At 39.8% G+C, this 15,255-nt stretch overlaps 1 protein-coding gene across 1 annotated transcript; it reads left to right on the top strand.

Annotated features, from left to right (window-relative positions):
- The first annotated feature begins 7,013 nt into the window (after positions 1-7,013).
- On the top strand, positions 7,014-9,466 carry LOC146519937 (G-protein coupled receptor 183-like). The gene has a single exon (XM_085156710.1). It carries the CDS (start codon positions 7,864-7,866, stop codon positions 8,827-8,829), a length of 966 nt encoding a protein of 321 aa, XP_085012836.1. The 5' UTR covers positions 7,014-7,863; the 3' UTR covers positions 8,830-9,466.
- The last annotated feature ends 5,789 nt before the right edge of the window (positions 9,467-15,255 follow it).

Below are 15,255 nucleotides of genomic sequence, written 5' to 3'. Positions count from 1 at the left end.
GTATCGGTATCGGTCTGATACTGACGTAAATTACTGGATCGGATATCGGAGAGAAATAAAAAATGTAATCCGATCCATTAAATATCAAAAAAGCACCTCACAAAACTTGCGACACGGTGTAACTCGGCTCATAACCGTAGCACGTTGGAGCAGTGTGGTCACGTGATGCAGCTGTGTGTATTTGTAGCCTCACCAGCATTTCATCTCCAATGAAGTTATCCCAGAGAGAAGTAAAGCAAGTGTGTAAGTTCATCTCTGAATGTTTGTAAAGCGTTCCCACGTTAAGCTTAACAACCGATATATGGAGCGACTGCCTCTTCTTGCTGCTACTTCAATCATGAAACAGATCAGTAATCAGCTGATCGGCTTTTCTGTCGCGAGTCCGTCTCTCTTCTTAGTTTTTGGCCCACTTTGCACCAGAAAGAGGAAACCAGCGGCTGAACAACAGCAGCACGTTTAAGCTTGATCAGCTGTTGTTAGAATTTATTTAATATTACTTTCTACACCAGGATCTTTTTCTCCAGCTGACGGCTGGTAACTGTGCAGGGGCGGATCTAGCAAAGTTTAGCCAGGGGGGCCGATAGGGCATGAACAGGCAAAAGGGGGCACAAAGACATACTTTTCTTTCTTATTCTCATTTAAAATGTCGAGCTTTTAATAAATAATTATCTGAATCTTACAACCAAAGTTTTAATGTTTAATTTATGTAAAATATATAGAAGTCCATTACTGTATATAGTAACTGTTAAGCCTAATATACCCTAGTAAGCTAGACTACTATACTACTATACCCTATTAGTTAGGTTGCTTAATATTTCTGCTAAGTACTCTTTAAAATACCAGAATAGGAAGCACTGAGTAGGTTTAAGTTTATTAGATTGATCAGTGTTGCTGAACTATGAAATATTTTGGGTGCAGTGTGTTTTTTACATACAGGTATAACAGAATAGCTTTAGTGTTGTTGTTTATTTAAACTTGAGTATGAACTTATACAAAATGCAGCAATATATTAAAAAAACAGTTTTATTGATTAAAAAACACTATATCGGATTCATATCGGTATCGGCAGATATCCAAATTTATGATATCGGTATCGGTATCGGACATAAAAAAGTGGTATCGTGCCATCTCTAGTTCCAACTCAGCAACATGAGCTAACCACCCCACAATGATCAACGGTGCCAAATCCTGATTGGTGCAGGGAAGTTAATGACATCACATGTTTCCATCTGAGCTCTCGCTTCTCCAAAAAAATGACTTTGTTTTCAGGATCTTTGGAGCGCCACTTAAACTAAAGTTCAAAAAGAAAGCGACAGTTAAAAGCTCCGGAGAGAATCTATCAGTAAATAGCTGACAGCTATAGACCCAGAAGAATTTTTCTGTCTTTGCTTGATGGAGAGCTTCATACTTAGTGAAAGGGCAGTTCTTACAGTGTGTATAATTATTCTGAGAACAGCAGCAGGTGTTTATTCCTGCGGCTAGAGAGGTACAATAGAGCCCAGCAGCTCATGTCACAGAGTTGGACGGCGTCCCTGAGTGTAAAAATAGTCATCTGGCCGATGGTGTTATCTACATATTCACACGACTACTTAGCAGTAAAAGCAATCAGTCCCAGCATTCACAAAGTGGCTATATGCACATTGAATACAAGAAGGAGAAACACAACGTTTTGACTTGACCAAGATCCTGGTGGGATTTAACCACTGTCAGTCATTTAAAAAAAAAAAAAAAGACATTCTGGACAGTCTCGGCTTTGTTTTGCATTCATGACGTTCCCATGGCTAAAGTACCTGGGTTTCCCTGTACGCCTCCCAGTGTGCTCCAGACAGGATCCAAAACAAATACTCACACTTACAAATTACTAAGCAAAGCGTCAGGCAGGTTATGAACTCTGTATGTGTCCCTTTAACAAGTCAAATACAGTTTGAAATTTCAGATAGTAATCTAAATACGTCCCTGTGAGAGAAACAGCGTCTGAAAGTTTTGTATTCACCGCTCATTTGTATGTTGATGTTATTCTGTTTAGAAATCCAAACTAACATGAACAATGATCCAGTGGAAATGATGTGTGAGGTTTCTGCTTCAGAAGCCTCTAACAACCAGTGCAGTGGACTGCTGTTATTTTGAAAATACATCCAAAAGACCAAGAGTTTGTCTTTGATCTGCTGTATGATTATATGTGAAGCCTCTAACGTCAGTCTTATTTAAATTCTTGCTTGTGTTTCAGATGAATTAGAGCAAAGGTGTCAAACTCATTTTACATCACTGGCCACATCATAAGTCAGTAAAGCAGTTGCCTAATAACAAAGCAGAAAAAAATGCTGCTGGCTGCATGTTTGACAACCCTGAATTACAAGTGGTCAGGGACATTTGGTGTTATGAAAAGTGAGAGCTACCTTCATGTTTGGTTGCAAGAACTGATTCAGTAAGAAGGACTAGATGTTACAGTCCCTGATAATGCATTGCTTTAGATGGAGAGACTCTTGGGGGATGGCTGTTATGAGGAAAGGCAGCCCAGAAACTTTGTCAGCAGCTCACATCGTTGGTTGCCTCAACTTTCGGTCTTTTGCCCAGGTTAATCTGCCATTTTCCTTCCTTGGTTAGGTTTAGGGATTAGAGATCTGATCTAACTTATCATTTTAAAATTTGGGACACATCATCAGTAGTGGACCTTGGATTCATCGGGGGTTTCGGGCCATTATCACTAGACACCCTCATCCAAGGAGGCCCTGCCAGGGTTGATCAGGCCCTGGAGTGTGTCACTGGTTTATGTTAACTTGTTATTTCTCTTCTTCATTCTTCTGTTTAGTTTCCTACAGTTTATTTTGCTTGTCTAAAAAGACCACATGAAGGTCTTTTCGTGGTCTCTTCTCTTCCTTCTTGGCAGTTTGAATCTGGTGCCAAATGACGCTGGCATGCTCCAGACATCCCAGGATGCTCCGGTTGCCGGCCTTCTGCACTGATGTGTCAATATAGTTGTTTCTTTGCAGGAAAGTAGATAACCTTTGGGCCAAGACACTGAAGAAGATCTTTCCCTCTACGTTCAGCAGGCTGATCTGGCAAAACTGGCTGATGGATGAGGAGTTCTTCTCCTTAGGGATCAGAATAGCTCCTCCTGTGAATTGCTTCAAAATATAATATCCAGCAGAGTGGCCTCATGATTTAGTCCAAATGTGTTTTATTAACTCATCTCATAAACATTTACTTTTTTACTTACGCAGAGTTTACCTTACATGATTGATTAAGCATTGTCTAAACTAGAGCTCACAGCACAGTTTGGCCTGCTGGATTTTAATTTCTTACTACCACCTGTTTTCATTACCCATTTAGTCAAATTTAGAAGCTCATCCTGTCTTACGCATTTCACTGAAAAATAATCACATCCTGTTGTTTTCCTCCATAATTAATTCCATTAAGAAGCGATTGCTAAATCAAACTCTAGGTTGTTTGTTTGTCATTTAATTGCCCCAAGATGAAGGCACTGTAATTACAGTGATTACTTCACATTTAGAAGGCCTTAATTGTAATAATTAGTGAAAGCTGGTGGATGCCCACTTCCTCTATTTTTGCCGCGAGGCAGTCACTTAGTTCCACTGTACATCCATGTCAAAACATCATTAGATGGAGTCATGTCCAAATGCCCGTTCATCCTCTGGAGCATGTGCATTCACAGCAGTGCAGAAATAAGCCAAAAATCCTGCACTTTGACAACACTTCCCTGAAATATTCAAAGACTTTTCGAAAGAGTGTTTATCTTTTTCCTCTCCTCTCTGCCAATAATCACTGGACAGAAAAACTGAACAGCAGTCAGTTTGTGTGGAAAACTGGATTAACAGTGTATAAGAAAATGTCTCTACATATACTCTAAAGCCATTACAACTATTTCTGATATGTTTTTTGTTCATTTGTTATTTTTTATTGCAGGGTTTATTTTGGAAGCACTGTCACAATTTGTACTTTGCCTTGTACATGCCTGCGTGCATGCGTGCATGCGTGCGTGCATGCGTGCGTGTATGCGTGTGTGTGTGTGTGTGTGTGTGTGTGTGTGTGTGTGTGTGTGTGTGTGTGTGTGTGTGTGTGTGAGCTAGTAAGTGGGTGTATGTACTGGTGGGAATTTACCTGCATCTCTCTCATGCAGACGAGACTGGAGGCAGCTGGATGTCTGTGGACGGTCTCTGCCTCCTCTGTACGCACACATGTTATATCACGGATTTAAATGCACAACAAGACAATAAAATGCTGATATCTTACTCACATGCATGGATCCAAAGCACATTTTGCTATTTGATTTTAATTATGTTAATTATCACGGTGTGCTGCATGCTGCTGATGGTGTTGTGATGAGGTTTTCTGCACAATATCAGTGGCAACATTTCTGATCATTTTCCTTTTGGCAGACACATGCTAATGCCTGATTCTGACTAATACCACAGACTGCATTCTGTCCTCTTAAGCTGTGCTTGTTTGCAAAGGTTACTACAACTGAGACGTGAAATAAGAGAAAGGGGAAAAGATTTCCTCACAGTTTGTGTTTTTATAAGATGTGACTCAACTTTACAACAATTATATGACCCACTGAAGCAGCCAAGATTATGATTTGTATTACAGGCTTTTGACATGTATAGACTATTCTTTAATAAATTCTATTAAGTTGGCGTAAATTTGTCCTGCATTGGATTTTATTGTGGATTTGTTTGGTTCTGCATAAACACATTCCCTACTGTATATGTAATAATTTAAGCTTAAGCTCTGTTTGTTGCTCTTCTGTTTCTTTTCCACTTGTCCTTATGCTGGTGCACTGATGGTTAGGTTGGAGATGCACAGGCTTAGTGTTTTAATTTGAAAGATGCAGAGTAAGCAGGAAGAATGTGCAGGACACAGTGCAGAACCACAAGAATAGGAACAGATCTATAGATCTGCAGCTGGTGCATCAAAACCAGAATTTCTGAAGATCACTATCATAGGAATGTTTTTACTCTATAAATGTATAAACATGAAACCGATGGTCACATTTGGAGAAAAAAAGATTTATGTAATAGATGAAGGTGGAAAGGATAGATTTCAGATGCTCCTGGGGAATTTAATAGACTTTAAATATCATGTCATGTCTGCATGAACGTCAGGTTCTACAATGTAGCTTGCCATCAACAGTGTGTGAATGGGTGGATGACTGTATGTAGTACAAAGCGCTTTGGCGTCCATAGGGACTAAGTAAAGCGCTATACAAATACAGGCCATTTACCATAAGCGTCAGGTTTTACTTGTGGGAACCTGCAGTGCTTGTCAAACAGGTACAATGATCCTCTGCTGCCCCCCTAGACAAAAAAGAAGTAATGCAAATAAATCCCACCCGCTTTTTTTCTCTCCCTCACTTCTGGATCATTGTGGGTTTTCCCTCTTGTCTTCACATGGAAACAGAACATTGGGTTCTACTTAGCAGAGCCTCAAATTTAACAGCTCTGTGAAACAATCGATCCCAGTACGTCCTGACTTATAACTCTCACACACACAGGCTTTATGCACCTGCCACATCTTTTTTTTTTCACCTTCACCTGTAACTGATGAGCACTCCATTGGGAGTCTAAACTAGCTGTTTTCTTCAGCTACATGAGTGAGACACTGATGCACTAAAACCCAGCAAACACAATTTAGATCTGCTCTCGACTGCTGATGTTTTCCTGCACTTGTGTTCAGTGATTGAGGACAGCATTCATCACTCCCAGTGAACAGAGAGCATCATCACACCGGTCCCGTGATGCTCCCTGTCAAGCAAATTGACACTGGCAAGCTTATCAATAATCTCTGGCACAGTTCAGAGATTTCTTGCTTATGTAAAAATATCAGCACAATACAGAAACTCTTCATCACAACAGTCTCTCTACTGAAGAGTCAGCCCCTCATGATGTCAGACAGAACCTCCCCTGGTTGGCGTCAAATACACGACACTTCAGAGAACTTATAAATGAACACCTGTAACACGCTCAGCGTCACACTTACTGCTCAGCTTAGAGGAATCATTCAAACAGGTGAGTAGAACATTGAGATGCTTTAAAATTATTAAAAGGCCAATGTGATTTTGTACATGGTTTTTATTTCAAGAAGTTTGTTTCTAATCAAACTGTTTCATTTTCATTTTTTGAGTTAGACCACTTTGAGCCGTGTTTTTCTTCACCGCCAAAAGAATGCAAAGAACTAAATTTAATATGAGCTATCAAAATGTGCGGGGTTTTAATGCAAATTTCGTTGATTTTTCAGTATGTGTCCTTGATAAGAGCATGGATGCCAAACCATATATTAAAGTAACAGATAAATAATTCAGTTTTGAGGGATGAGGGGTTAACTCTGTTTTGCAAGAAATTATCAAAGTGACAAATGGACAGAGGTCCGTTTACTTTCTCTTCGTTTGACATTGCACAAATCTTCATCTTCATCTTAACATGGAGTGACTTTATTTAATAACAAACGGTAGCATTTCTGCGTGTTTTAGCTGTAAAACAACAAATATATAAACATATCTACAGTGACAAGAATGCTGCAAAGGACAAATCTGAAATTTAAAAAAAAACATGTGATTTTTGGGGGGTAATTACAATATGAGTTTTCATAAAAGATGACAGAAGTGTTCCAAATTTCCAAATCAAACCTTTAATACCCTGTGCTTTCATGCATTATTGGATGCAGTGCAATACAATAATCAGCAAAAATCATCTCATCAGAATTTTAAAAATCCAAATCAACATCAGTACAGTGCTGTAACCCACACCTGATTAAACCCTCAGAAATGTGTTCTTTGTAAATTCTGTAATATAGACTTCATTTTCCAGTGATTGCCCAAAGGAAAATACAATTGATTAGTTGTGACATTTCCAGGGATGAGCATCTTTGCCAAAGATTACTCCTCCTGTGATTAGTCCCACCGGAGCGTTTGTGGCCTGCAGCAGAAGCACGTCAGAAACATCGCCCACTAAGGAACAGAGCTCACGAAAGGTCTGTATTATAGCAGAACAGTTCCCTTGATGGCAAGGAACAGTCACAGCCTCTGGCTTTAATAGTTCATTACTGGAGGTAGCTCAGGTGTACTCCATTTGAAAACTCTTGCACTTTCACATTGTTCAAATCAGGCTGACTACGAGCTGCTGCAAACATTCCCGAAGCCCAGAACAAAACCTGATATTTATCAATAAAAAATAGCTGCAGAAGAAACATCGAAAATCTTCTCGTAGGACCCAAAGACAGAGAAACTAAACTTGTGGCTTATAAATGTTTTTATTCCATCAGTCCACCTTTGATAAAATTCCTTTTCCAAGTTATCATCCTTCTTTTTTGGAAATTAGCTTAAAGATGAGCTGAATGTCAGAAATGGGCTTTTAAAAGCTCCAAGAAATGACCAAATTCCCACTGACATTACTTCCAATAATCTTGAACAGAATATGACCTTTTCCATTTTAATTTGGCAATCACTGCCCTTTTTATCCTTCTGTGAAAGGGTGGTGCTTTTAGAATGACTCTCTTAAGTGAGTTACATGTTCCTAGGGGGAGTCACGTTTCCCAGAGGACAGTCCACACAGACACAATAACAAGATAACAGCCTGAGGAGAGGCTCTGACGGTGTTTGCGACATGATTTTACTGTCTCTGGAGCTACTTTATCTCTACTTGTAAGATGAATCTCAGCAGATCAGAAGCAGGGATAATAATTAACAGACAGGCTGTGGCTTCACAGATGTAAAAGAAACCAAAACACTTTAATAACTTCATGGCTTTAATGGTATCAGCTGCTGTTTTCTACGACTGGTCAGAAGTAGCTCAATAATCCTTCTCGCTCCTCTCCCATCAGACCGCTGATTCTTGTGGTAGCACAAACATGGACACAAATGATTCATCACTCAGCTCAACATCTATCCTGACTCAGCTGCTTCTCAATACCACAGCATTCATAAACAGCACGGCAACATCCTTCAGTGCTATTGATGGGTGCGACAACCTGATAGAGGCCGTTCTCTTTGACCTGGCCGTTCAGTGCATCAATGTAATTTTGGGTATCCCGGCCAACTTACTCGTCATTGCTATTCTCATCCACAATCGCAAAGAGCCCTCCACTTCAGACATATACTTGGGCTGCTTGGCCTTCATGGATGCCTACTTTGGTGCAATGACCCCCCTGAGCTTTCTTAATCTCTACCTCTGGAAGCTCAAAGAGGTGTTGTCTGCCATTAAGTTCTCCTATGGCGTGAAAGACACCAGCGGCCCGTTGTTCCTCTCCTGCATCTGCTTGGATCGCTTTGTAGCTGTACTCTTTCCAATCGCTTTTGGGCAACTTAAACACTTCAAGTACAGGTTAGGCCTCTCAGTGCTGGTGCTGTGCCTCACCTTTGCCTACTCAGCAGCCAAGATGGTGGGAGGGCTCCCCAACTTTGAAAAGTTGTTCACCGGTGAGGTACTGGCAACATTTACTTGGATGGTGGTGTGTAACGCAAGCATCCTGTGGGCACTGAAGAAGTCCACCGGTGCAGGGAAAGATGCAATGCACCCCATGAAAAAGAAGGCCTTCAAGATGGTGCTCTCTATCCTGTGTATCATCGTGTTCAACTACCTGCCACTTGTTGCTCTATTTCCATTTGAGGACTACTACTCCCCTCATGTGTTTCGCTGCTACGTGCAGCCTGCGGGTTTTGCCTTTCTGAACATCAGCAGCACAATCCAGCCCCTTGTCTACTTGTCTCGTCTAGAGAAGGTGCCTTTCCTCTCTGACGCCTGCATTAAAAAGATTACTTCCTGTTTCAACCCAGAGAAGAACCAGAATCCACAGGAGCAAAACCCACCTGCTTAGATTCACAAAATATAAAAATATAACACACATATTAAAATCTATGAAAAATAATTATCTGCAACTGTGAGAGTCAAATCCAGAGTGTAAAGTCCTGCTTTGTTTTTGTTTGTTTTTTCCCAGTTTACGTTTTACTTGAATGCATTTTTTTCATAATCAGTGAAAGAAATCTGTATCGAAGATTGAATCAATAATTAATCAACAAGTAGATAATGTTAAAATTATAAGCATTTTAATTTCATGTTTTCATAATGTGATGAATTGCTACGAGGAATATGTGAACTATTTGCTTGTGTTTTGGCGCCACCGTGAGGACAAAATACATCAATAAACTTTATCCTTCCAGTGAATGTGTGGACCAGTGACTGTGGTGAGGTTGTGAGGACATTTAGGGTCAGAATCCCAATCAGCATCATACTGATAGCAAAAGGAGCATGTATCTGTTTCATGTGTGATGTCTTTCTCAAGGTGCATGGTGCAGGACGGGGTGTATACATTCCCCACATACCTCTCCAACATAATAATGAATGAATAAGTCAAACAGTGAATTTTTAAAAAGGGTTAGTGTTTGCCACACACCAAAAACTCAGCTGCACCACTACAGGGAAAAAACACTACATATGATTTTATTCAATGTAGTTAAATGCGTTTTATACAGATCTATATTTTCTTTCCTATTGAGTGAAAAGTCATGCCATGCTCAAATGTATAAAGCAGACTGGTATGTTCAAGTATACCACACAGTTAGGTTAACATAGCATACAACCCAAGTGAATAAGCCATCTTAGCAATAATATCTGTCTTCCAACACCTCTAAAAACTATAAATAGGATGTGTTATTTCTTCCTTTCTTTAAATCCCGGAAAAAAGCTTAAGTGTAAAATTTACAGTTCACCATTTTAAAAGTGTTTGTATAACAATCTTTGTGGGGACCAAAGATCTGAAGACATTTTTGACTTAAAATGTGGTTTGGTTAGGGCAACTAGGGAGAGTATCCGGTCGTTAAGTCTGATGTCACTAGCCATGTCTGGGCCTAAACTCTGCTGCAGGTCCATATATCGAACGATCACTATGGTATTACTGAGAGTTGAAAAACTGTCTAAAGACTTTCATCTTTAATAAAATGATCAGCGTTCTGCTCTACCAGGTGTAACAATTGAGTTTAACATCCAGGCATCCATGAAAACGGAATTTATGACATTTAACGGAGTTAGAAGTTAGCAGGAAGTTAGCTCGCTAGCTTCTATCTAAATACAATATAGCATGTCCTGACTGCAGGGTTTTGGAAACAAATGTAAAACGTACAGCTCTGTTATCACTTCCAACATAAATGAAGACAGAAAACTAAACAGTAGTGACGTTTGTAGGGTTACTGAAGTTTGGCTAGCTGGTATATAATTATGTGCTACGTGATTGCTAGCGACACAGCTATGTTAGCATAATATAAACAAGCTAACTTTTTTTCCACTCGAGGTGTTCTCGGTGGTCAGGAACAAATGTAATCGCATGGCAGGATGCTGTAAAAGGACCAAACTTCAGCCAGGAGAACAACTAAGATAATCCATCCACAATACGAGGTTAGTCATTCATATACTGCTGCATGGGCTGGGCTGTAGTTACATCCTAAGGTTTTAAAAACTGAGCTTTAATAAATGATTAGTGGTAATGAAAGCCGAGGGAGGTCAACAGTGATCACTGACTGTTTTAGGACCTTTTTGAGATTAAATAGAAGAAAATACAAAAAATTAAACATGTTAACAACACAAAAGCCATATTAAACGCAGACTACTTTAGGCCCGGAAGCAGGATTCGTCACGTCATCACTTAACGACCGGATAGTCACTTAGATGTGTCATGGTCCGGCTGGCTCATGATAGTTGCAGGTTTTGTTTATATTTTGCTCTCTCTCCCCGCACTCTCCAGCGGGGAGAGCACAGTACCTGCAGCCAATCCTCCCTCGGATGGAGCGGCAGTGCCCATGGTGGAGCCGGCTCCTCCGCCCCGGAACCAGGCACCTCGAGTCTTTGCCTACCTGCCCCTGAGCCTAGACTTGTAGTCAAGACCGCCTAATCCGAGACCAAGACAAGACCAAGACCAGAGGGTATCGAGACCAAGACAAGACCAAGACCAGAGGGTATCGAGACCAAGACAAGACCAAGACCAGAGGGTATCGAGACCAAGACAAGACCAAGACCAAGACCGAGACAAAAAAAAAGTCTTTAAACTGCAGCCAGATTCTGCTTCGTTTACGGGTCTCGGGCATATTTATGTGTTTTTGCTTTCGCACAGCCCTCCTCACCACTGTCTACTGTCTCACTCACTCACTGAAAGGACTGACGCATGCTCCACTTGACTGTTGCGTCTCTCACCCTCTCTGTTTTTCACATAATGATATTATCCTATATCCTCGCATGTGATTGGCCACAATATGGAGGGATTGGAGCGTAGCTGAGCCACTGTGTGAGAGCTGAGCAGCCAAAGGAAATTAAGTGGGGGTAGAAATGACTGAAAGATTATTAGGCTCTGTTTTGAGCTTTGTTCAAAAAAGAATGACTTCATATATATATATATATATATATATATATATATATTTATATATATATATATATATATATATATATTTATATTTATATTTATATATATATATATATATATATATATATATATATATATATATATAGTTTATATATATATATAGTTTATATATAGTTTAACTATATATAAACTAATATATATTAGTTTATATATAGTTTTTTAATTAAGCAGCAAGGCAGAACAAAGTCGGGCCTGTATCAAGACACAGGGACTAAACCCCAATTCAACCAGACCCAGAACTGATCCAGAATTAAAACAGGACTACAACAGTAACCAAGACAGAACCAGAATCAGAACTAGATGATAGCAGCACTAAAAATCATCTTAGACCTGCACTACACTTATTTTTTAATTCTACCAAAGTACACTATTTAGATTCTGAAAAGTTTATATAATTATTTAGCCTTGTTGAGCAAACAAGCCTGCATAACTTAATAAATATAGAATTTTAAAAGTAACAAACGCTATCTAAAAAGATACAATAGGTACGAGATACATGTTCTGATGAGTTTTTGGCAAACAACCATTTGACTAACATGTGTGTCTCACCTGCTCTTGTTCCATCTCTGTTCTGTCGTCATGTTCGTCGTCTCTCTCCCTCTTTGTGCTGACAATCAAGCCAAGCACAAATATACAGTGGAAACCAGATATTTACATACTCTTCAGATAAAAACACAAACACTTTTTAATTGTAACATCAAATCAGACTAAATGTTTATTTTTTTAGATTGATAAATATAAAAAACATATTTGTTAACTTTAAGAGTAAAGAGAGAAACTGTCTGTATTTCTTAATTGTAAATGGCACCAAATTGTATTCAAAATTGAGCCACACTTATGGAGCTCCGCAATTCTTTTCCAGAATTATTTTCCAGGTGTTTTGGTTGACATCTCTTGATTTTTCAAAGAAACCTTCCCATTTCAAAGAAACAGGCTCTGTGTTTTGCTGTGCCACCAATTTACCCACATGGACTCTACTAACCAATCAGAAGCTTCTTAAGCTCAGAATGGAATCATCTGGAGTTTTCTTAATTAATCTTAATTAACAATAAACTTAGTGTATATGTACTCCTACATTTGATGAAAGTGATTAAAATAGACAGCTCCCTCTTTTTATTCTGACATTTAACTAATTCAAAAGACATTGCAACATTTATTTATCTAAAACAAAAGTTTACTCTAAATTGATGTTTAACAGTAAAAAAAAGGTTTTATGTTTTCTCCCTAAAGTGTATGTAAATATCTGGTTTCAACTGTGAATATACTGCTGTGTATTGAAATTCCTCTTGTTTTGCATAGATATACTGAACATACAACAACAACAACATACAAAGCATAATATATAAAATAACATCTACCTGAGTTTTTTCTTTGAAAGAAGCTCCTTATGTCCATTGTTGTGTTCATCAGTACACAACTGAAACCGATTTAGAGAGTTTGTTTAGCCGTGGAGGGTAACAACTGAAAATATGAGATGTAAGCTAAGACTCTCTAAAAAAATCAGCATTGTCGTTCGGCTTTTTATTTATCCATTTGTTGATTCACTCGAAGAGTAAGTAACGCAACCAAGTGATCAGTTTGATATCAATCTTTTGTGATACACCGTCATATTTACATTATTAGTTCAGTACGAATGATTTCCGTTGGTACCTGGTCAAACTTAAGCTCTCCTCTGCAGCAAACTCGCAGGCAGCAGCTTCTCCCCCCTCGCTCACATGGGTGCTGTGCTCAGTCGCCTAGTGCCAAAGCTCGGATCATACCAAAATCAGGGGGAATTTACGACGGTGCGCTCTGTGCTTCGTGTGTTGTTTTTGTTTTATACAGTTGTCAGTCAGGCATCTAACAAACAAATTACACTCCAAAAAACCCCATGCTTCTGAAAAAATGACCCGGGCTTAAGCCCAGTAAGACACCCCCCGCTCCGCTGATGGTTGACTCCAAATCTCCCGAACACTATGTCGATTTGAGAGCGCAAGACCGAGACAGCGAGACCAAGACCGAGACCAAGACAAAAGTCCGTCGAGACCAAGACCGAGACCAAGACAAAAGTCCGTCGAGACCAAGACCGAGACCAAGACAAAAGTCCGTCGAGACCAAGACGAGACCAAGACCACGTAAAAGTGGTCTCGAGACCGGTCTCGAGACCAAGACCGGTCTCGAGACATCCAACTCTACCTGAGCCCTTCACTGGTGAGTGTCATGTATTTAATATATATTCTTAGTGCTTATTGTCTGATTATATTGTTATATGTATTTTAAGCTCAGACGAGACAAGAACTAGGTTAAGGGTGACAAGTTGCCCTGGCAACAGATCTTAGACAGGGGAACTGGAGAAAAGAGGAAGTTTAACACACAAAGAAAGAGGAACTGAGTAAACTGAGTGTGTGTGTGACGTGCTGCATAATATAACCATCCTGGCTGCTACCGCAGTCAGACTTGAGCTGATGTCTCTGTCCTCAGTCTCCATTTTCTGGAAAATGTAAAATTAAAGATCATTTTTTTGAGTTAGACCACTTTGAGCCGTGTTTTTCTTCACTGCCAAAAGAATGCAAAGAACTAAATTTAATATGAGCTATCAAAATGTGCGGGGTTTTAATGCAAATTTTGTTGATTTTTTTTGTTTGAGGATGATGGCGCAAAACTTGCAGTTTTTGTTCAATTGTTGTGCAACCACGCATTGCAGTGGGCTCAGGCGGTTTTCTGAGGCGACCCTGAAATAACCTATCCTGCTTTTCTGTTAAAGTTTAAGAGTGTGTTTGACAAGGGGTCAAGCGCCAAAGCGGCGGCTCATCGCCTGCTGAATTTGAAGCAGGGGCGGCAGACCATGGCCAACTACTCCATTGACTTCCAGATCCAGGCCAAAGAAACTCGCTGGGGAGAGAACGTGCTGCGAGGTACCTTGTTAAATAATCTTTGTGATGAATTTAAGGACGAAGGCTGCACCAAATGCAGCTGAAAAAAATGCCTCCTTCATTTCCCTGGATTTGAAGGATGGGTCAAGTGCATCCTTCGTGGCCCAGCCTACCCCCTACGGCCCAGCCAATTCCAGTTCCCAACAATGGCGGCAGCTACTTAGTTTTAATACTCTTACTCTTTCACGCTCACAAAATAAACTTTTAAGATATTTTCAGGCGAGAACGTAGCTGTGTAAACTTCAAATATCTGCTTGATTTACCAAGAGATCACGCATTTGCAAAAGTGCGCCGACATTTTCTTTTTTTTTTTTTTTTCTTTTTTTTTCCGCCTGTCCCATTTGGTTCTTTAGCCATCAGAATTGTTGTCTGAAGACCAACAAGGATACCCAATGGATTTATTTTGCCAAATGGATCATCATGGCATTGCCGTATTGGTCCATTTGATCGACCTTTGTTTTTATTATTTATTTTATTTTCAGTTGTTACAGACGGGACAGACATGAGTGAGGGATAGGAAAGGGAGAAAGAAAGAGGAAGGAAAAGAAAAACAGAAGGGGAGAGGGACAGTGAGAAAGGGGGGAAGAAAAAATATCTCCGGGATCACCTGTTGAGAGAAAAAGAATAGAAAACAAGCAAAAAAAAAACAACAAAACAAAGCAACATACTATACACAACACCATCGCATTAATCTAGCTAAGTGTAAACAGCAGTAAATACTAAATATTGAATGTTGTTGTGCAGCACGCAGGACAGACAGCGCACAATGTGCTTTGAAGTAGCAGCCAAGAAAGGTGTGATTTAAGTCTACGAACAGTGAACACCCATGTGCACACCTGTGTGGATCGGCGCGCTTGTATTCAAATGGTTTCCCCATGTAATGGTCTGCTAGAGGATGTAGAGAGCCATAGCCCCGTCCCCC

The sequence above is a fragment of the Neolamprologus multifasciatus genome, chromosome 4, assembly GCF_963576455.1.
Source record: "Neolamprologus multifasciatus chromosome 4, fNeoMul1.2, whole genome shotgun sequence".
Classification (NCBI taxonomy): domain Eukaryota; kingdom Metazoa; phylum Chordata; class Actinopteri; order Cichliformes; family Cichlidae; genus Neolamprologus; species Neolamprologus multifasciatus.
This window is presented reverse-complemented; position numbering and strand designations above follow the sequence as displayed.

What these genes read in the sequence shown, in the direction of transcription:
- LOC146519937 (XM_085156710.1), top strand. Translation starts at nt 7,864, where the DNA reads ATGGACACAAATGATTCATCACTCAGCTCAACATCTATCCTGACTCAG.